Raw genomic sequence first — 20,820 nt, 5'->3', positions numbered from 1 at the left:
AGATTCAAATAATATTTTTATGTTATAAAGAACTACGCTATCATAAGCGGATGTATTATATATAATGTATAAAATATATATATAAACGAAATAATAATAATACTTTTAATTTTAATTTTTTTAATAATATTTTAGATTTAATGAAATTTGATAATTAAAATATTTGTATATTATTATTATTATTTAATTTTAATTTTTTAATAATATTTTAGATTTAATAAAATTTGATAATTAAAATATTTGTATATTATTATTATTATTATTATTATTATTATTATTATTGGGGCGGGTTCGGGAAAGGGGATAACATCCTCATACCCACCCCAATATGTTTCGGGGATTTTTAAAAATTTTCGAACCCAAACCCATACCCGAAAATACTCCCCCAAACTCGACTCGTTTCGAATTTTTCCCGTGGATACCGAAACCTACGAAGAAAATTGTCACAATATTATTACATCTTTGGACAGAAAACGGAATAGTTAAACGATTCTTTCGCCGAAGAAAAACAAACTTACCATGTTGAGTAACTTTCAAAAGATGATATAAAAATTTGAAAGACTTGTCCATATATTCTGAAATTTGACAATTTGTTACTTTATGAGAATCTACGACTGATGACTTTAGTATTAATTGGGTCAACTTTCGACTTGATACAATAACTTATATGACACGTTAGTCAGTTTAAATCACACAAAACAAATTATGTATGACAGATCCATCCGAAAAAGTTATAGTAGAAGAATTAAACTGATAATCATTTATTACGCATTCACTTACTCCATCAACTCGAACATCTCTTGAAAACAATTTGTAATTTTTTAAGGGTTAATTATGTTGACTATCCATGTGGTTTAACAACTAACCATTATACATCCACTTTGTATATGTAATATAATCATATAAATATTTTGTATTATTAAAAATTTGTTCTTTAAATTCTTGATAATATTTTTTTTTTCTAATTCTAAATTTAAGAACAAATTGTAGGTATTAATAAAGTTAAAATGTGTGGAGCAATTATGGAATTAGGGGGGAAAAAAACTTCACCAAAATTTAATTATATTATGATTTATTGTTTTATTAATATATATTATATAGAACCCATATGAATTTATAAATAACAACCACCGTTTAATAATTTTGCTTATCTCATATATTACTCACAGTAAGAAAATTTAATAAAAAATTATTTCATTGGTCAAAGATTTCTATAACATTCCAAATTTACTATTTTTATTAACATATCTTATTATAACTTGACCAAAACATATTTTCATAATTTACTATTTTATTTATATTTATTACATGTAGCAAATAAATCAAATAAAAGGCTAATTATATCTCAATTTTTTTTAATTTTCTATATTTTTTATGAAAATTTTTGAGTATATAATAGCCATTTCAAGAAAATTTCAACAAAGATCAACATAATTAACCCTTTTCTCGATGCATGATTTGAGTAGTTTCTCAATTATCACGTATTTTCTTAACAAAACATGCTAAAAGATTTCAAATTCATGGGTTATTTTGGTGTTTGGAACCAAATTTTTGTGAATTCACAGACAATCGCCGCGTGTCGACGAATATGGAATGGTGATAATGCATAACAGACTTTACTGGCTGCATATAATCGCATTCATGTAAGAAGATATTTTACACTTCTTGCGGTTGACTCGGAAAGAAAAGGAAAAATGTAAAAGTGAAAAAACATGGGGAAAAAACACACTAAATAATGTTTTTTCTATAAAAGAAAAAAAAAAGTGGGTGGCTTCTCTAATTTCTAACCTACTTGAGACTTGAGTTATGATGCATTTGATTTGGCAGTGTGAATCCGATTCTATAGGGGAAAAAATGAGAGCCCGTTTGAAGCAAATCTACTACTGATTTTTGTATTTTCTTGATTTACTTGAGAGGCCCTTGCTGGGTTTGAATTGGGTCAAGGCCCCAACCTCGTCTGTCTCTTTTTCTGCTCCTAAAGTATGCATAGATATAGATACAAGCCCCATATATATACTATATATCATAGCCTTCCTTTGCTTATCTGCGATCCCTTTTCATTTCCCATCATCATCATTGTATTGTGATTATCTTTTTCTCTTTTCCTGCGTCTTGTGTTTGTCCAAGTACAAGTATTCTTGTTGAATAGAAAGAGACGCAGACAAGAATCTTTCTTTTTTCCCTCTTAGATCCAAGTCGTCATCTTTATCTTTTTTTTGTGTGCCTTGAATATATTTACTGAGTAAGAACCCCTCCTTTTGTGGACTTGAATGCATTTGGAACTTTTATGTGCATACATAATATTCCTTAGTGGGAAAACTTTGGTTTATTGGCTATTGATTTCTCAAGCGTGCTGTTTGCGGTTTGATTTGTTGAATAAAGTTTGGATTTTTATTACCTTATCTTGCGGATTGTCACTTGATTTGGGTTTTTTTTTTTTATGCTGTTACTAGTCTTCACCTGTGGATTTAGGCCTCTTTTGATTTTGAGTTGACGATATGCTGCTGATAGGTGTTACTAGTTTGACTCACCTTTACTAATTCATGTAATACGTTATTTTTCTTCTTTTAGATATTAGTTCTGATGTGATGTTTATTCGATCGGTCCTCATTTCTTGACTTGCAGTTTGAACTTGCCAGATCGTAGTGGTTGTAATGGTCGTAACTCCGGTTAACTTCCGTGGTGGTGAAATTAAGACCTGAATTAGGGGAATGAATAGAGCTACATTCAGTATCTCCTTGAATTACTGGCTCTGGTACTGGTATTACTTTTGAAGGAGTAGCTTGCTGCCATTGAATTCTGATTGTTTGGATGACCGGGTGGATATAAATTTGTGATAATTACGTATGCAATGGGTGGGATTTGCTCAAGAAGGTCCACCGAGGACAGTGCATTGGCTGGTGCAATTCCACATGTTAATGGCCACTTCACTTATGGCTCTGGAATAGTTTATCAGTCTCATGGATTGGATATCCGAGAAAATAGTGTTGCACAAGATATGGACGTAAGAGAAAAGCCATTGAGAGAACCCTTTTCATTCCCAGAGCTGGGGCCTATGTCTCATGGAACAAATATCGATGATATTAATGATGGGATCCCTCGCTTGTCCAGGGCGTTGTCGCATAAATCTAGATCAACAAAGTCCAAGCAAGTAGCAATTGGAAAGGTTTGTGTTCTGTGTATTATTTTGTGTTATCTTATTTTAAGTGCCAGTTATTCTGGTTTTGGATCTTGGCACATTAGATTGGATTATCTGATCTACATGAATGTAGATTTTTTGGTGTCAAAGGTAAAAACTGCCAGTGCAAGCAAAGATCATTCTTGCTGTAAGACCAACAATAGCTTTTGCCCAACATAATGTCTCGTGCTTCTGTCATAGATAAATGTAATCTATTCCTTCTGATAGATTGAACAATCATGTAGAGATGATGGAAGAGATGTTGCTCGGACTTTGTTTTTCTGTTCAAAGCTAAAATCTAAAATTGCGTTCCAAAAGTTTGTCCAGATCAATTTTAAATGGTGAGAGAACAATAGAGGCCACATGGAGAGAAATGAAATAATTAAGCTTGAACATGTTCAGAGCACAAGTTCCACCCGTAAGTCTAATCTGTAAAGATTTTATAAAGGCTTATTTTTCAGTGCCATCAGAGCTTTTTTAAGATAAGTTTGTTTTGAAAGAAGTTAAGGTAGAGTTGAAAACAATGAGTTAATTGATGGCCTACTGAAATGATGAAGTTTTGGGATCTGTTGGTGGAAAAGAATGATGAAAATTTTGGATTGTTTTGTACTTCCCCGTGTGGAATAATTGATAAGCGAACTGGTATCCCAGTTTTTTTTTCTCGAATCATCACCTCGTCTAAACCTTGAGCTATTTCAATGGGATGGGCATATAAAATTCATTATCAAATTGCATACATGGGAATTCTTTTTCGGTGGCAAGACGCATGGAAACATAAATCAAAGCCGATACTTTCGGCTTTACGTTGATAGGATTAAAGGTGTTTTAATAAATATCCACTGCATTCAAAAGTTAAAGTTGTCTTATACAAATTTCAGTTTTTTCTCATATTGTCTAATACTATTGACTCCAACATTATTAATTTAAAGAAATAGGAAAACCTTTGTGTAGCTTTTTTCTTGTTGAATAAAATAGCTCCTTGTGATTCTTGTCCAATTGGTCATCTGGCAGTTGAATGTAGTATTTTCTTGGTTCTGCTTGATATAATAATACATATATTCTTATTAATTTTACCAGGTCTCAGAAGTTAGTTCACTTTTGGGCAGAGCAGGAACTGCTGGGCTCGGAAAAGCAGTAGATGTGTTGGATACACTTGGTAGTAGCATGACTAATTTGAACCTCAGTGGCGGTTTTGCAGCCGGGATGGGAACAAAAGGAATTAAAATTTCTATTCTGGCTTTTGAAGTAGCGAACACCATAGTCAAAGGTGCTAATTTAATGAACTCCCTTTCAAAGGAGAATATTAACCATTTGAAAGAAGTGGTTCTCCGGTCTGAAGGTGTGAATAACTTAATTACAAAAGATCTGGATGAGCTCCTGAGAATTGCGGCATATGACAAGAGGTATTATGTTATATATGTTATAAATTCCCATTAAGCATCTGCACAATTTGAATTTCTTGCTTCTTTCTTTCTTTCGTTTTTTTTTTTTTGGTGTCGTGGCTTATCTGAGTGCGCAAATATCTCAGAGATGAATTGAAAGTCTTTTCTGGAGAGGTTGTTCGTTTCGGAAATCGATGCAAGGATCCCCAGTGGCACAACTTGGACCGCTACTTTGAGAAGTAATTTCAAATGGCATTTCCTTAGTTAATTAATTACTTTCTTGTTGATACATCAATCCAGTTTGGATCCAGTATGATGCTTAATTCTGTTTTATGATGTTAGGTTGGTGACGGAACTCACACCCCTAAACCAATTGAAAGAAGAAGCAAAAACTGAGATTCAGCAATTGATGACTATGGTTCAGTACACTGCTGTAAGTTTCTCATTATTGCCAACTTGGTGCCATTTTCATTTATCGTTTCAGAAGTGTATTTTCTTGCCCCTTTAGTTCCATTTTTATCTTCTTGTTTCAAATGTGCATTTTCTTTATGGAAGTTCCATCTATCAGTATATGGGATGGCAAATTATTGAAACTAACTGTTTGAAGTTCTTTAATGATGTCATTAAAAATGCCCTAAAACATACTGATATTATGCAGTGTCCTAACCTTGACTTAGATAGGAATCAATTGGCTAATATTATGTTGGATGCTTTTGTATTTTTGGTTTTTTGTTTTTGGGCTCATATCATTTCAAGTCTCACAGCAGTTCACTCTTGAATTTGAAGCTCGGTTCTGGTTTACTGAATGATGAACAAGGATAGGTTAAGTGCCAACTATTTTGCTGTGTGTTTTACTTTCGAAAAGGATGCTTAATATTATTAGGTTGCAGGAACTATATCACGAATTGCATGCGCTAGACCGATTTGAGCAAGACTGTCGGCGCAAGGCTCAAGAAGAGGAGAACTCCAATACTGGACAGAAAGGTAATTATTGTCACATTGATTGACAGTTCAGTTTGTACATGTTTACTTATACCTTTAGGAATCTCCATAGTTTAGCTTCTAAATGGTGCTTGAATAAGTTGAGCCAGGGTGGAAATTTGAGGATGCTGTATCATGCTCTAAAATTTATGAACTCTACTTCATTGCATTAGTACACTGTTAACTTTTCGAAAGAATACAGTTACTTTCACTTGACCTGACATGCTGTTGATTTAAAGAGATTATTATGATCAATATCAGGGTCACATGCCCATCTTTGTCATCTTTCATCTCTTTATAATCCAACAATATTCCAGTATTCCAAGTGTCCATGGATCCCTTACTTCTTGAAGTTTCTCTTTATTTTTGTTCGCAAGCTGAAGATTGACTACTTTAACACACTGTCCTGGACTACTAATAGTTTTGGCTAGCTCACATGCAAGATCAGATTTTTCCTACTTGCTAAAATTTTCTACAATTTCAATTTGTAATTTATTATCTGGATTATTTTTAGTAATCATACTGTCCAATATATGGAATTTACTCTTTTTTCTTTTTGTATTTAATAAGCTTCTATAACATTTTTGAACACTGCATCGCTAGGTTATACCTTCTACAAAGTGACTGATGTGAAATGTTCCATATAGATATTTGCACGTTGGGAAAAGTCTTGCGTTTTGAATGTTTGGTCCTAGTGGCGCAAAGTTCTCCACGCACATATTTTGTCTTATTCTATTAATAGGCTACCAAAGTGGTGTTGTGCTGCTAAAATGAATCTTTCAGATGCTTTATGTTGTGTTGGTATACATTTCTGATGGAGTCCACTATGAATTGTTATTTCTTGATCTTTACATTAAATTTACATTGTTTTTTCATACTAGTGTCATTTTCTGATACCATTTTTTAATATCCGTTTTTGCTGTACTGAAGGTGAGAGCCTTGCAATTTTACGAGCAGAGTTGAAAAGTCAACAGAAACATGTAAACAGTTTGAAAAAGAAGTCACTGTGGTCTAAAATCTTGGAGGAGGTATTGCCTTAGTAATTTTGTTTTTCTTCGTACTGGGCTTTCTAACCAGATATCAACCATTAACTTGACAAGTCTTGTAAAAAAACATTATACACAAGCTAACAACATGCATATTTTATATTATTTTTTAGGTAATGGAGAAGCTTGCTGACATTGTTCATTTTCTCCATTTGGAGATCCATTCTGCGTTTGGTAGCTATGGTAACGTGTTCAGAAACTTCAGCATCTTTGCAATATCTACAATATTTGGTCTTGTTAAATACAACTTTTCGAACTGATCATAACAAGCAAAACTTTAAGTTATCAGCAGTTTTTTTAGATCCTAACTATATTTTAAATGGGAGAAAGGATTTAACACTTGATTGTGTATTTGTTTCGCAGTGTACCTGTAAATTTTGATTATCTCTTTTTGCCTGTTTCAAAAATTTCACAAAAGAATTTGATTATGACATTATGTTATCAACAATTTGAAAATGTTCAATGGTTTTGAGTGGGCTCATTTAATAAAGTTTGAGGACAAGGAATGCCAATGATTTTGATGTGACCCCAAAATGGATTCTTTCAAATGGTATACTCTTCTGTAACGACGGTTGATGAAAAAATATCTCTTCTGATATTAGAATTTTTAATCCTACGTGATTTTCTTTTTAAAGTTTTTTTAAATTTATTTTACATAATGGAATCGAAAATTTGAATCTTCCATCAGTTACTGCAAAGCCTTTCCTAAACGTAAAAAGTTAGTTATATACTTGTTCGCATAGTACCGACCAGAATGGGGATGTTTCCCAATCATTTTTAAATTAAGTAACATGTTAGAAACAAGAGATGCTGTTGCTCTTGTTCTTTGTTGGCAAATGATTTTCTAGTCGCTTTTATGATCAAATATCTTCGTATAATGATGCAATTGTACATTAAGGTCTTATTTTCATTTTTGTGTTTGTTCCTAAAAAATCCATGGTCCCGTTATCATCGTTCAATTTATGTCCAGGTACATTTCCTGAATTATACATAACACACCATATATATGAAGGTTTTATTGTTGTAGATGGAGATAAGACGGTGAAAAACAGCCATCAGAAGTTGGGGGCCGCTGGACTTTCTCTGCATTATGCAAATATAATCACACAGATAGATACTCTTGTGAGTTGTCACATCTTCTTTGTGAATTTTTAGATTTTCTATTATTTCGAGTTGATTGCAGAATATAAAACGAGACAAACCACCAATAATGTTTATCCGACTTTTGTTTGGTTTTCCTTCGAGGATGCAAGGGACAATGATAATGTTTCCAATTTTAATCAGGTGACAAGGTCAGGTTCGGTGCCACCAAGTACAAGAGATGCTCTATATCAAGGACTACCTCCCGGCATAAAATCAGCTCTGCGCCCCAGATTACAATCGTTTCATCTCGAGGAAGAGGTACTTTTCTTCATTCTAATGAACCATTTTTTGTTGATCTTTATTCATCTGCATAGCAATTACGCATTCTCCTTCTTGACATTTCTGCAGATGGCAGTACCTCAGATCAAAGCAGAGATGGAGAAAACTTTGCAGTGGCTTGTCCCCATGGCCACCAATACAACCAAGTAAACTATTTTTCTTCTTGTAATCAGTTCCTCTTCCTCCCTACCTTTTCAAAATAATCGTCTGAGTTTAAAATAGTAGAAATATATTGAATGGAGAATGCAACACACTACATGATATATGTGGCTGGATCATCAAAGTCTACATTCACGACACAATGCCCAATTAGGAGCTACATCACTATTCTCACATGTGTAATCTCGGAATGAATGATGAGGAAGTATTTCTATAACTAAATTGCAATAATATCGATCAAACATAAAACACAGATTTAATAATATCGACTGTGATCTCAGAGTACATTCTAGCGACATCTATGAGGCGGAATGAAGTTAATGTTTTTAAGTAAACAGCGCGTGAAAACTGTCTTCTATCGTCCTCCCATTTGCTGGTTCCATCCCTGTTCTTGTTCCTTCTCTTTCCGATATGATTTCTTGTATCAATGTCATCCGTCTGTTTTCTGTTCTCATTTCCCTTCATCGGTACTTATGCGCGTCTTTATGACTGGCATTTTTTAACAGGGCACACCATGGCTTTGGTTGGGTTGGAGAATGGGCGAATACCGGGTGAGTTTAATTCTTGTTTTTTTCTTTTCAAAAAAAATTTATCTTAGCAACCCTCTTTTTGTTCCTTTTTATCGAATTCTTTGCTCTCCGTAGGTCTGAAATAAACCGTAAACCTACTGGACAGACTGATCTTCTTCGTATTGAAACACTGCATCATGCGGATAAGGAGAAAACCGAAGCTTACATTCTTGATCTGGTGGTGTGGCTTCATCACCTGATCTCCCAATCGAGGGCTGCTAATGGGGTCAGATCCCCGATAAAATCACCAATCCGGTCACCAAACCAGAAAATCATCCAGTTAACGCACAAGTCGAACTCATCATTAACAGTCGAAGATCAAGAAATGCTCCGGGATGTGAGTAAAAGGAAACTGACACCCGGAATAAGCAAGAGTCAAGAATTCGACACCTCAAAGATGAGGTTATGCAAGCAACATCGGCTAACTAAGAGTAGCAGCCATTCGCCAGCATGTGAAAATAAGAAGGATCCTTTCCCTGTAAAACGACCATCTTCCTTACCTATCATAAACTTCGAGCTTGACCGAAACAAGGCATTGGATGTGATTGATAGAGTGAACATGGCCTGAGGCACAGAATGGTCTGACTAAGAGAACCTTTTTTTCGTATTTGGCCGAAGTGTTTCAAGTATGCATGAAAATGTCAGTCTATGGTGCTCGTTTTCGGCTTGTTTATGCTGTGGAGGAGCTGTGTTCTTCTGTTTTGCGCGAGTTTTTGTCATCGGTGTACAGAATGTGTCATATATCTTGTTTCTTTTTTTTTTTTTTTTTAATGTACTATTCTTTGGTCATAAAGCATAGATTTTGATTCTGCTCCCAAAATCTTGTGTTTTAAGTTTAGTGTTATTGATGGAAGTCGTACTCGGACAACACTTCTGCTCATATTAGTCCAAAAATCTTGTTTTTTAGTTCTTATGATATTTTTATTAATTAAAAATTATAATTTGAGAGCAATATTTTTGTTTTGTCAACACACGTATCCGTGCATCAAAGTTGTATACTTTGTTAGCTGATGTACTACTTTGCCCTGTGGGTTTAAGACATGCTCTTATAGTCTTATACACATAAGCAGTTGTATCCCACTGTCTTATAAATAATAACCAGAAAAAGAATAATTAAAAGAAACAGAGAGCTGAAGCATGTTTGATGACACTCCCAAAATTTACTTTATCCCAGTGGTTGACGTGTAGTTCATACATTTGAGTATTTGCTTGAAAATGCATGTTGAGGGTGGAAACAATTTGTTCAAATATCATGTGGCATATGTTAATTGGTTTTGGAAAATAAAAATTTAATAAGATCTTAAAAAGCATCAGTAAAGATAAGTAATAAAGGTGCAGCAGTCAATATCACTTGCAATTGAGAATTACATGATCTTTGCCCGAAACAGTTAATAAGCTGGAGTCCTCTCTTAAGCTCAAAAACAAATCTTATGTCATTTTGCTTAAAAACTGCAGACATGTATCGTGGCAGCTCCCTTCATGCGGTCAAACAGTAGCTAGCTGCACGAATTATGCTATTTCAATTAATCTTGCTCGAGTAGGATCTTTAAGAACGAGTGGGAAATATACGGAATTAAGGACAGAAAACGATAGTTTCAGAACACCTCACACAGTCGAAAAGGCCAGACAACCTCCAACCAAAGCAGTTCTATGATCTTTTTGTTGATCTTCATATATGTACTTTTTGATAGTGGACGAACTAGAACAAACAGAATGTCCTCGAGTCAAAAAATATATAAACAAAGAAGAATAATCTTGTGAATGATAGAAGTTAGTGACGCCCAACATAGATTATTATGCGATTCAGAAATCCTATATATCAAATTGAACTCTTTCGAATCATAAAATGAGTTTTCAATTGTGAATTTCAACATCCCAACTACAAAATGGATACCTGCACTTGCAAGCTCACGATTGCCATAGCAGACCTCACCTCATATAGACATCCAAATTCCTTCCGATTTAGGTGCATAAGAATCGAAGAGGGTGAGGAGATAGAGTTGAGCATGACCGGCAAGCGGTAATCAAACCAACTTAGTTGTGTGTGGTGAACATTTTCTTTCTGTTCTGTCACTGCAAAATTAGTTACTTGAATGTCTATGTGATGGATCAAGTGGTTCAACTTAGTTACCAATATATTCCACACCAGTTCAGACACATCCAGTGGACAACGATATCAATAACACTACCGTAAGTCAAATATTGTAGAGTGTAATGTAGATATATTGTCTCTTAATATTTTTATTCATTGCAGGTTTTTGTTGGTAATTAAGAAGCTTTTGACCCTAAAAGGCACAGCCTACCGATTGATTTCTGGTTACTAGAAGATCAAAGCTCATCTATAGAAGAATGCAAGGTTTTGAACCTTCCTTCCCATTGTCAATAAATTGAGAGCCTTTTTCCAACTATCTTTATGCCCACTCAGTCCCTCATATATTACCTGATAATAATTGCATTAAAATGACTTGTGGTCTGTGGAGAAGCATGGATAAATTTATAGCCAACGAAAACAAATAATCGAGCTTTCTTACGCTATATAAACTTTCTGGTGAAGTCAATTTGAGATCATTAGTCTCCACAAAGCAGAAAGGCCTAATGCTTCCTGCATCAACCTCAGACCTTATATTCCTCATCACAGCTCATTGTCTGAAGTTTGCAGACAAAAGATAAGCCAGATTGACTTCACAAAAAAAAGTGCAAAGATGAATGTACGTGGTTTAAACCAATGCCTGAGTTGTATCATCCGTATATTTTACCTTGCCAGTTCTAGGAACAACAACAATATAGAGGCATCTTCCCAGGCACTGCTCATCATATATGCCGTCTTTAATAAATGATGTTATCTCATCCATTTCCCTGCATAAAGAACATGATGTAAGATAATTACTTTTACAAATTTAGCAACCTTATCTTAACAATACACACTTGTCCCTACAAGGGAGAGACTTGGGCAATGTTGTCAAGCATTTGATCCTAGGATTAGTAACAGAGCAAGGTCACACATACAGTTCCGGTGGATTGCAAGTGGTCAATTATTGGGAGGTGATTACTAGGATACAATAGTTGCACTCTCAATAAGAGTGATAGAAACGCAATGCTTTGGCTAATTTACAGTTAAAAGATCTGAGTTGTATTTTTTGCAACCAACTATAAATTTTGATAAAACGTCAGTAAAAAGTGCAAAAATTAATGCATTAATCAAAATTATATCCAAACAATATTTTAATAATAATTTAGCAACAATATTTTCTAATTCTTGTAAATGAATGCTTGATTTTCTTCCCCTTTTTGCTCATGAACTGAGCGCACGACATTCTTCACTAGTTCACGTCAGTCTTTAGGAGGATAAAGTTCCCAAAGCGCAATAGTTGTATCTTCTGAAGATGAAGCCAACAGTGTGCTATTAAATGAGAATGAAACAGCATTGCATGTGGCATGATGATATTTCAATATGGCCAAAGCATTTCCTTTGCGATAGTCGTATATCCTCACACGGCGATCCCAGCCAGCAGTCGCTAATATTTTACTATCTGGCCGGATAGAGGCTCCAGCTATTCCCGGCCTCTCCAAAATAATTTCTTTCTTGGCAAAACATGATCCCATTGAAGGATCCAATTTAAACATCATTATTTTCTCGTCGGCGGATGTAGAGATTCCCCCTCCACATGAATGGTCAACACACAAGCTTAGAACTGGTTCTGAATGAAATTTTATACACGACACTGGCAAGGATGGATTCCTTAAATCCCACCAAACCATGGATCCATCTTCATAGCCAGATATAACATTTATGTATCCTTGGGATTCAGAAGGTAAAAATGCTCGAACAGCCATACACATTCCTCTACCCTTTGTAGAATAATTTGATCCTGTGGAGGAATGAGATAGCTTGACAAGGTTTTTAGCTGCATCGACATCCCAGATCTCAACCACAGATGAATCTTCCCCAGCTACAGCAGCATACCTAACTCCTACTACTTCCTTGTCACCTTCAACCAATGCCAAGTTTTCCATTTCACTAGCCACAACCTCGCTTTCCGGGCTATACTTGACGAGCCCATTGATCTTAGCATTGGGGTTTTGCAAAACTGAAAGCTTGCAAAAGTGATAAGAACTGGTTTTGAATGCAGTAACCGGGTTTCTGGACAAACCTCCTTCTCCAATATCCCAACACTTGACTGTTCCATCACGTCCCTGGCTAATAACTCTGTTCTCTCCAACAGCAACTACACTCATAATCCCATGAGCTGCGCCGTGCACCCATGAAGAAGAAACAGTTCGATGTTGTACAGTATCCCATATGCGCAATTCACCATCTGCAGCGCCCGTGAATAAGATATTTTTGGAGAGATGAAAGGAAACATCGGTGACTGAAGCACGGTGGCCTCTGAGAACGGCCACTGGATCAGGGGGAGGACGCTTGCTCATTCTTTATTCACAGTTGTTTCAGTTTAGCAATATATCAAACACTTTGCTTCAACGGGTGAAACGGTGTTCTCACACAACCAAAGGCACCTCAACTTAGTGGCATCTTTAACTCTTACAGCACCAAAATGCAATTTATTTGCTGCTTCCTTCCTGCCAAAAAGAAGAAAATTTAATAAATAATAAAAACAAGACTTAAACTTTAAAAATTGTATAAAAAAATAACGAAATAATTGGTTGAACTAAGTAAATACATATCTCTTGTTTAGAAATTGTAATATGAAAGACTTTGTAATTATCTAGATGAGTATAAATTTAAGTTGAAATGTGTTGTATTCAATGTTAAAGAATGACGAGAGAAATTGCCCAGAGGTCAATGCCAAGTTCCACAAAATCTGAAACAACTTTTTCAATTGCAAATCTGCACTCAAAACTCACAGATGGACAAATTATTTAATTACAAATAAAGGAAGCAATTCAAATCTTTCCATACATTTGCTGCTCAATCATATGATATATTAACAAATAAAATGCATTGACAAAATATTCATTACACATCTTCATACATTAAATTATTGAAATGGGTAACTATCACCCAAAGAATGCAGCATGAACTGTTACATAGTACCTACCACTTAATTACATATACTTGGTAATCTATTTCAGTCTTGAACTCTTCATTTACATAATTTTCCCAAAACTTGGTTCTAGCTGCCATGACATATGAGGATAAAAAAAACTACATTGCTCCAACTCCTCCAACATGCAATTCACTCTGTATATGTTAAAACTTCTGTTCTCCTGGATTAAAATTGAAATTTGTTATCCAATTGATGCACAGTAACCTGTCACCAATTTATACCATTTTAAATTCAATAGAAATCTTTAATTCTAAACTCCCAATTCTAAGAAGATTAAAAATATATATAATAATTTCAATTTCACAAAAAGCAGTGAAATTCAAACCATCCTTTTAAATGTGGACCGTTTATAGGCATTTGGTTTGAAGATCACAATCAAACTGCTTGTATGCATTTGAAATCTTCAATAATTTAGATTACCTAAGAAATTGAAATCTAGGACTAAAAGACTGTATTTTACTATTTTTATACCAAGAGCTCTCACTACTTATACTCAAGTCTTTGTGAATCATATCAGCATTAATTAAAAAATAATCAAACTGAAATATGAAAACGACCATTAGCATAAACTAACTAAATATTTCTAGTTCACTTCCACCAAAAAAAGAAGACATTAATAATATCAAACCATTTACCAACAACGTTTCAGAACTTGAAAGTGAAAAACTCAAAAGGAAAACACCAAGGAGCATTAAGTCCTGTATCAAAACCAAAATTTAGCAACCAGATAAAAACGAAGGCTTAAAAATGATACTTAAATTGCCACATCTTTTCATTAAAAAACTTTTCAACTCCACCAACCCCGTCAGCCCACTTTTTTCCGACGTATTCCTTCTGCCCGCTACTCTTGGGGCTGCATTGCATTCTAGGGATGGAAAACGGTATAAAATGTTCCCCTGCATCCAACACACAGTCGAGAAATCCAGACAAAGCATCATGCTTGCACAAGATGGCAAGTCAATGATTTGGAAACTGGTTTTAACTAGCAATAACCGAAGGATTATACACCAAGCATGAATTTGCGAGCATCTCCAAGTGACTCTGCATGTTATACTCGATGCTCGAATTTAACATATGCAGTTGAACAAGCACAGAAAAATCAGCAGCACAGCACTGACATGCATAAAACTTGATTGGGGGAATGGTTTTGACTTACCACGACTCCGGAATTATACAAAAACTTGTATTTACATGCATCGCATAATTCTGAACTAGCCACGAGTGAAGGATTAGACCACAAACTTGCATTTGTGAACTGCTCCAAGTAAGACTACATATCATACTTGTCCCTTGAATTTAACATATGCAGTTTGATAAAGCAAGGGCAAATCATTAAGTGGGGCACTGGACAAGGAATGAAGCTTAATTGGAATGAAACTTAATTGATAAGATGGGTCTGACTTACCACAGCTCAACAGTTATTACAAAACTTGCATTTATGGGCATCTTATAATCCTTAAACTTCTTCTTATCTTAAAATGAACTTATGTGTGACAACTTTCCAAGTTCCAACCCAATCAAGAAATGCAAATAATCCAACATCGTTCTACTAAAAATGAATGAGAAACTTAGTGACAAATAAAGAATGACCATGTTGGTCTACATATAAGTCTAGAGATAAAGCCACGATGAAATGACAGCCCTTTTCCCCACCATTTTAATGCACTTTTCTACAGCACAAAATTATACATCTACTGTTCAAAAGTTCCCAAAAGGGATACTTTTTTATTTCTTTCTTTGTGTAGTTTCTTTTCAATCTAACGATATAGTCTCCATATAAACTACAAGTAAAACTCTACTAGTTGGTGTCATTTTGAAGCTAACTTGATGATGTAAAACTTTCATTCAACACAGAAATCAAATTCTTGATGGATCAATACCAGATTTTGATTAAAGTTACTGCATTGACAAGGAATTCGAAGCAGAATCACATATTCAGCAGATTGGAAAAATGGCGAGAACAAATTCATTATTAATCCAAATTGAGTGCTTGAAAATGCAAGCTAATTCGATCATCTACAATTTTATGCTGACATTAACCACATATTCCTAACCATTTTTTGCCTAGAATTTACAAAAACAACACATAATTCCAAGGCAGAAGGCCCAATACAAGTGTTTCCGTATCTGAAGCAGTTTTGGGAATTTAAACAACTCACTAAAACAAGTAGTCACATTACAAAAAATTCCACTGCTTAACAGATTATATTAAGTATGAATGCATCATGTTTGTTTTTTTAACTGAATCATCGTCACGCAAGGCAATATAATCTCCTGGATGCAAATACACGGCCTGCACTAGATATTGCTGAATTTTGAACTAAAATCCACAAATTGTCTAAAATTCGAGGTTCTAAAAGTTTAAAATAGAATTTACCTCACTCTTTGTGATGTTTCAAAGTTAGACGAGCAGAAATGAACAACAACTAGTATAGAGAAAAATCCACGAATTTGGAGTAAAATTGCAAGGTATCTCTCGCTTATGAGTACTGCGTGAAGAGAGAGCTTTTCCGCCAGCGAGTTCAGATGGAAGGAAGGACGGAGAAAAACGTGAGGAAATTGGGTCCCTGTAATGGCCCATTTTAACGTGACCCGACTCGTTTGACCCGATTCTTTACTCGTCCTCTTTTTTTTCTTTTTTTTTTTCAAATCCAAAATCCAAATGGTTTTATAAAAACTAGGGAAATGATGTGTGTACAAAAAGTTGTACACACGAGCTGACACAATTTATCCTTATAATCTCACTAAAAGCATCTTAATTAATATCTCGCGATATTTTACTCGATATTTTACTAACTTTTCTCAATTTTTTTTGCTAATCCAACTCTGCAAATCTGAAGCTCAAAAAAAAAACTCAAAAGATCTGAAGCTCACGAATTCATTTTCCCTCTTTCCATTCCTCTGTTTTTCATTTTTTGGTGTGACCCGTTCATCTTCCGATCAGTCATCTTCCCGTCTCCAGCAACCTCCCTCATGTCTAAACCAGGTAATTTTAGTATCTTCAATCTCTAAATAAACCACCTCGGTTAATTAATCTATGGTTGCTATAGCTTTTTCTTGTAAATATGCTTGATTGGTTGTAAAATTGAATTTTACATCTCTGGTGCTAGAAATTTTTTTATTACATAATCATTTGATTCAATGATATTTGCCTCTTGGAGTTATTTGGACTCATTATTCAATGAATTTTTAATTTATTATTATTATTTTTGGAGATTTATATCTAAAATTAATATTTCATTTCACAAAATTCTTCTGCTTGTAATTTGTACTTGTTGAATCTATTGGTTATTGGTTATGAAAGAACTACGGGTATTGGCAACTCTTGAGTTCTTATGTTGTTATTTTGTTCATTCCATCGATCTGTGTTTTCCTATTCCTCATAGATTATACTGGCCAGTAATCTTCCCGTCTTCGCCAACCTCATTGATGTCTGACCTTGATAATTTTTGTATCTCCAATCTCATTTCTACTTCATGTTTACAGGTTTAAACTGGAAATAATAACAAAATAAAAGTATCTATATTTATTTATGATGAAAAAACAAAAAGGATATAACCAAAACCAACCCCTCGGATCTCCCAAATGGGTGTATTATGATATTTGTGTGGAAAGGCTGTTTGACTGGAATTTGCAGCAGATTTAATATGGATTTGTCTTTCAATAAATCTAAAAAAACTGGATAATTATTCATAAATAAGAAAGACTAGGATCTGGAAAATGGAAAGTTTAGAAAATTAGGTAATTAGATAAAACATCATACATAGGACTAATTGTTGGGTATTTCAATTTTTTTAAGACAGTTTTTCCTACTGTGAAGAAAGGAGAAGAAGGGGGTGTAGACATATGTGTAAAGAAGACGCTGATGAAGTAGTCTTTGGTCATAAATCTTATACATAATGGATAGTTAGGAGAGTAGCAAAAAAGTCAAGTGCAGACCAATTCAAACCTTCATCTCTTTTTCCTGCTACACTTTCTGTAGAATAATGGAGATAGTTAGTGGCATTATTTAAATATATTTATATGAACTTGATGCATGTTTTTATGCATGTTTTGTGTAGGTGCTTTAAACTCAAAAAATGATGGTGTAGTGAACGATGTACATTTGTTTGCAGAAGACATTGAGATTGAGCCCAAGGTTGGAATGAAATTTGAAAATGAGAATGAAGTTTTTGACTTTTACAAAAGATATGCATATCATGTTGGTTTTCCAGTTAGAAAAAGAACTTCACGGAAGAATAAAGAAGGGGTTGTCACGTACATTGCATTCACATGTGGCCGAGAAAGTCGCATAAATAGTAATACAAGCACTACAATGAAGCCCCAACCAATCGGTCAAACAGGCTGTAAAGCTAGACTGACAGCTTGTTCAGATGTTGCTGGAGTATGGAAAATTACCGGTGTCCATCTCGAACATAATCATCAAACTAGTCCAACCAAGTCTAGAGCATTTTGATGTTATCGTCAGTTGAATGCTCACGTGAAATGACAACTAGAAGTGAATGATATAGCAGGTATTCCTCTTCATAAAAGTTATAACTCAGTTGTTGTTGAAGCATGTGGATATGAAAAGATGACTTTTATTGAAAAATATTGTCGAAATTATATTGATAAGGTCAGGAAATTAAGACTTGGAGAGGGAGATGCAGCTGCCATTCAAGCTTATTTTTCCAAAATGCAGTCACTTTCTCCTGGTTTTTTCTTTAGCTTGGATTTGGATGATGAGGGTCGATTAAAGAATATATTTTGGGCAGATAATAGGTGTCGACAAGCTTATAAGGAATTTGGAGATGTAATAACTTTTGATACAACATACTTAACTAATAAGTATGACATGACATTTGCTCCTTTCATCGGTGTTAATCATCATGGACACTCAACACTGCTTGGTTGTGGTTTACTTTCTAGTGAGGATACAGAGACATTTGTGTGGTTGTTTAAGATATGGCTAGAGTGCATGAAATTTAAGTCACCTCAAGGGATAATCACCGATCAAGATAGGGCAATGCAAAATGCCATAGAAGCAGTATTTCCCAACTCAAAACATAGGTGGTGTTTATGGCACATCCTTAAGAAATTACCTGAAAAATTTGGATATCATTGTCAAAAGGCTTCCATACTCTCATCTATACATGAATTGGTGTATGAATCACAAAGCACAAATGAGTTCGAACAGGATTGGTTTTCTATGCTTGATATGTATGAATTGCAAAATAATGATTGGTTGATTGGACTTTTTAGAAAGAGAACTCGTTGGGTTCCATGTTTTCTCAGAACTTCATTTTGGGCCGGAATGTCAACAACCCAATGAAGCGAGAGTATGAATTCTTTTTTCGACGGGTATGTCCATTCGAAAACATCTTTGAAACAATTTGTGGAGCAATATGAGCGAGCTCTGAGGAGTAAAGTTGAGAAAGAGTTTCAAGCTGATTTTAAATCCTTCTCACAGATGGTCTCTTGCGTTACTCGATTTGATATAGAGAGGCAATTTCAAAGTGCTTATACAATTGCAAAATTTAAAGAATTTCAACAAGAATTAACGGGAAAGATGTATTGTGACATTGAATCCAGTGAAGATGGGTATTTTGGCACGAGATATGTGGTTACAGAAGACTTTACAGCACATGAAAGAGTTAAGAAAAAAAAATTTGAAATTATGTTTGAGAGAGATAAATGCATATTTTCTTGTAGTATATATACTTCGACGTTGGAGGAAAGATGTGAGTAGATTGTATATGAGAGTGAAGATCAATTATAATGGATGGATAACTACTCCTGGTCAGTTAAACTATGAGAAGTTGTGCGAGGCATTTACAAATGTTGCAGACATGGCTGCAGATAATGATGAAGAAACTCAAAAGCTTCTCGAGTGGATTGAAAGTAAAGCAAGTGATCTTGCTATATCAAAGTTGCGATCAGGTTGTGGTCGTACTTTGGTATCACCACAGAGCATGCAAGTACAATCCGATCATGTTGATGATACAACTCAAGCTTCTATAGCTACTTGCAAAGTTCTTGATCCAAAGTACACTAAAACAAAAGGAGCCCCTAAGAAGCTTCGAAAGAAAGGTCCGTTGGAGAAGTGTTCTAAGAAATCGAAGGTAAAAAATATTCCTCATACATCTTTAATTAATTAGTATCAATATAATGCATCAATATAAAAATTAGTATCAATATAATGCATTCTATTCATACATATATTGGTTTCATAGGTATTGGTGAAATCAAGCAAAGAAAAGAACTTTCAACCGAAAAACATTGAATACAATAATGTGATTATTCAACCAGGTGTTCAGAATTCTGTTATGAATCAAATTTCTTTCTCATAGCAATTAATGGTATGACATTTATGTTTGTGTTGTCATGTTGTTAATCATATCTATATATGTTTGTTTCTTACATTTGGCCTAATAATCATAGGGTGTTCGTCACCATCCTTGGAATGTCGATTATGGAGTACATTTAGTATCAAACTATGGAGTTGATCAAGAATTGACAACACTATGCTCATCAAGATGGTGTTCGAATGAGGATGAAGTGATCGGATCCAACGGTGTAATCAATAATGAAGCATGTTAATTGGACATGTGTAAGGACCCGATATTTATATGTATTATGTCCAGTTTAGATTTCTGCTGGGGAGATGCCCCAAGTAGGTGTATTATACACTTTGTTGATGTCTTGGATTTGATTTTGGAATGATCGAGCCTTGTTGGCTCTACACGTATTTAGTCCTGGCCAGTGCGGTTGTAGGGTTTGTGTTGTTGAATATGACTCTATTTTCGAGTATTAACAGGTTGTGTTGTTTAGATTTTTTGGGATGTCCTATTTACGAGGAGGTAATGTCGAAATTTTTGTAGGCTCAAAAGAAAAATTTTTACTCGTTCTCGCTGTTTACATTAATTAATCCTATTTGTTTGATGATTAAATATTAATCAAGAGAACAGGCTCTCACAACATACAATTAAATGTACTTGAATTTAAAATAATTTAAATATGTTGAAAGAGTCCGAATTT

General features: G+C 34.5%; 3 protein-coding genes across 8 annotated transcripts; 2 read left to right on the top strand and 1 right to left on the bottom strand.

Moving 5' to 3' along the window:
• Positions 1 to 1,803: 1,803 nt before the first annotated feature.
• Positions 1,804 to 9,654, top strand: LOC140879705 (protein PSK SIMULATOR 1). 6 transcript variants are annotated; one of them, XM_073283558.1, is made up of 13 exons: positions 1,804 to 1,980; positions 2,626 to 3,166; positions 4,256 to 4,581; positions 4,707 to 4,799; positions 4,903 to 4,993; positions 5,451 to 5,544; positions 6,472 to 6,569; positions 6,701 to 6,770; positions 7,615 to 7,709; positions 7,872 to 7,988; positions 8,079 to 8,155; positions 8,675 to 8,719; positions 8,813 to 9,654. In XM_073283558.1, the coding sequence occupies exons 2-13, from the start codon at positions 2,852 to 2,854 to the stop codon at positions 9,303 to 9,305; spliced, it is 1,914 nt and encodes a 637-aa protein (XP_073139659.1). In that variant the 5' UTR covers positions 1,804 to 1,980; positions 2,626 to 2,851; the 3' UTR covers positions 9,306 to 9,654. The 6 variants fall into 6 exon arrangements, with proteins under 6 accessions (XP_073139659.1, XP_073139656.1, XP_073139653.1 ...); XM_073283555.1 differs by lacking the exon at positions 1,804 to 1,980 and adding an exon at positions 2,023 to 2,242 and having other exon boundaries at positions 2,640 to 3,166; XM_073283552.1 differs by lacking the exon at positions 1,804 to 1,980 and adding an exon at positions 2,023 to 2,242.
• Positions 9,655 to 11,909: 2,255 nt separating this feature from the next.
• On the bottom strand, positions 11,910 to 16,358 carry LOC140882190 (protein DECREASED SIZE EXCLUSION LIMIT 1). Its single transcript, XM_073288012.1, has 2 exons — positions 16,181 to 16,358; positions 11,910 to 13,315 (listed from the first exon to the last, which is right to left on the bottom strand). The coding sequence occupies exon 2, from the start codon at positions 13,163 to 13,165 to the stop codon at positions 12,068 to 12,070; it is 1,098 nt and encodes a 365-aa protein (XP_073144113.1). The 5' UTR covers positions 13,166 to 13,315; positions 16,181 to 16,358; the 3' UTR covers positions 11,910 to 12,067.
• Positions 16,359 to 16,776: 418 nt separating this feature from the next.
• LOC140878851 (protein FAR1-RELATED SEQUENCE 5-like) lies at positions 16,777 to 19,114 on the top strand. Its single transcript, XM_073282474.1, has 3 exons — positions 16,777 to 16,789; positions 17,865 to 18,250; positions 18,419 to 19,114. The coding sequence occupies exons 1-3, from the start codon at positions 16,777 to 16,779 to the stop codon at positions 19,112 to 19,114; spliced, it is 1,095 nt and encodes a 364-aa protein (XP_073138575.1).
• Positions 19,115 to 20,820: the final 1,706 nt, after the last annotated feature.

This window comes from Henckelia pumila, chromosome 2, assembly GCF_033568475.1.
Source record: "Henckelia pumila isolate YLH828 chromosome 2, ASM3356847v2, whole genome shotgun sequence".
Lineage (NCBI taxonomy): Eukaryota > Viridiplantae > Streptophyta > Magnoliopsida > Lamiales > Gesneriaceae > Henckelia > Henckelia pumila.
The sequence above is the reverse complement of the archived record's forward strand: the minus strand, read 5'-3'. Positions and strand labels throughout refer to the sequence as shown.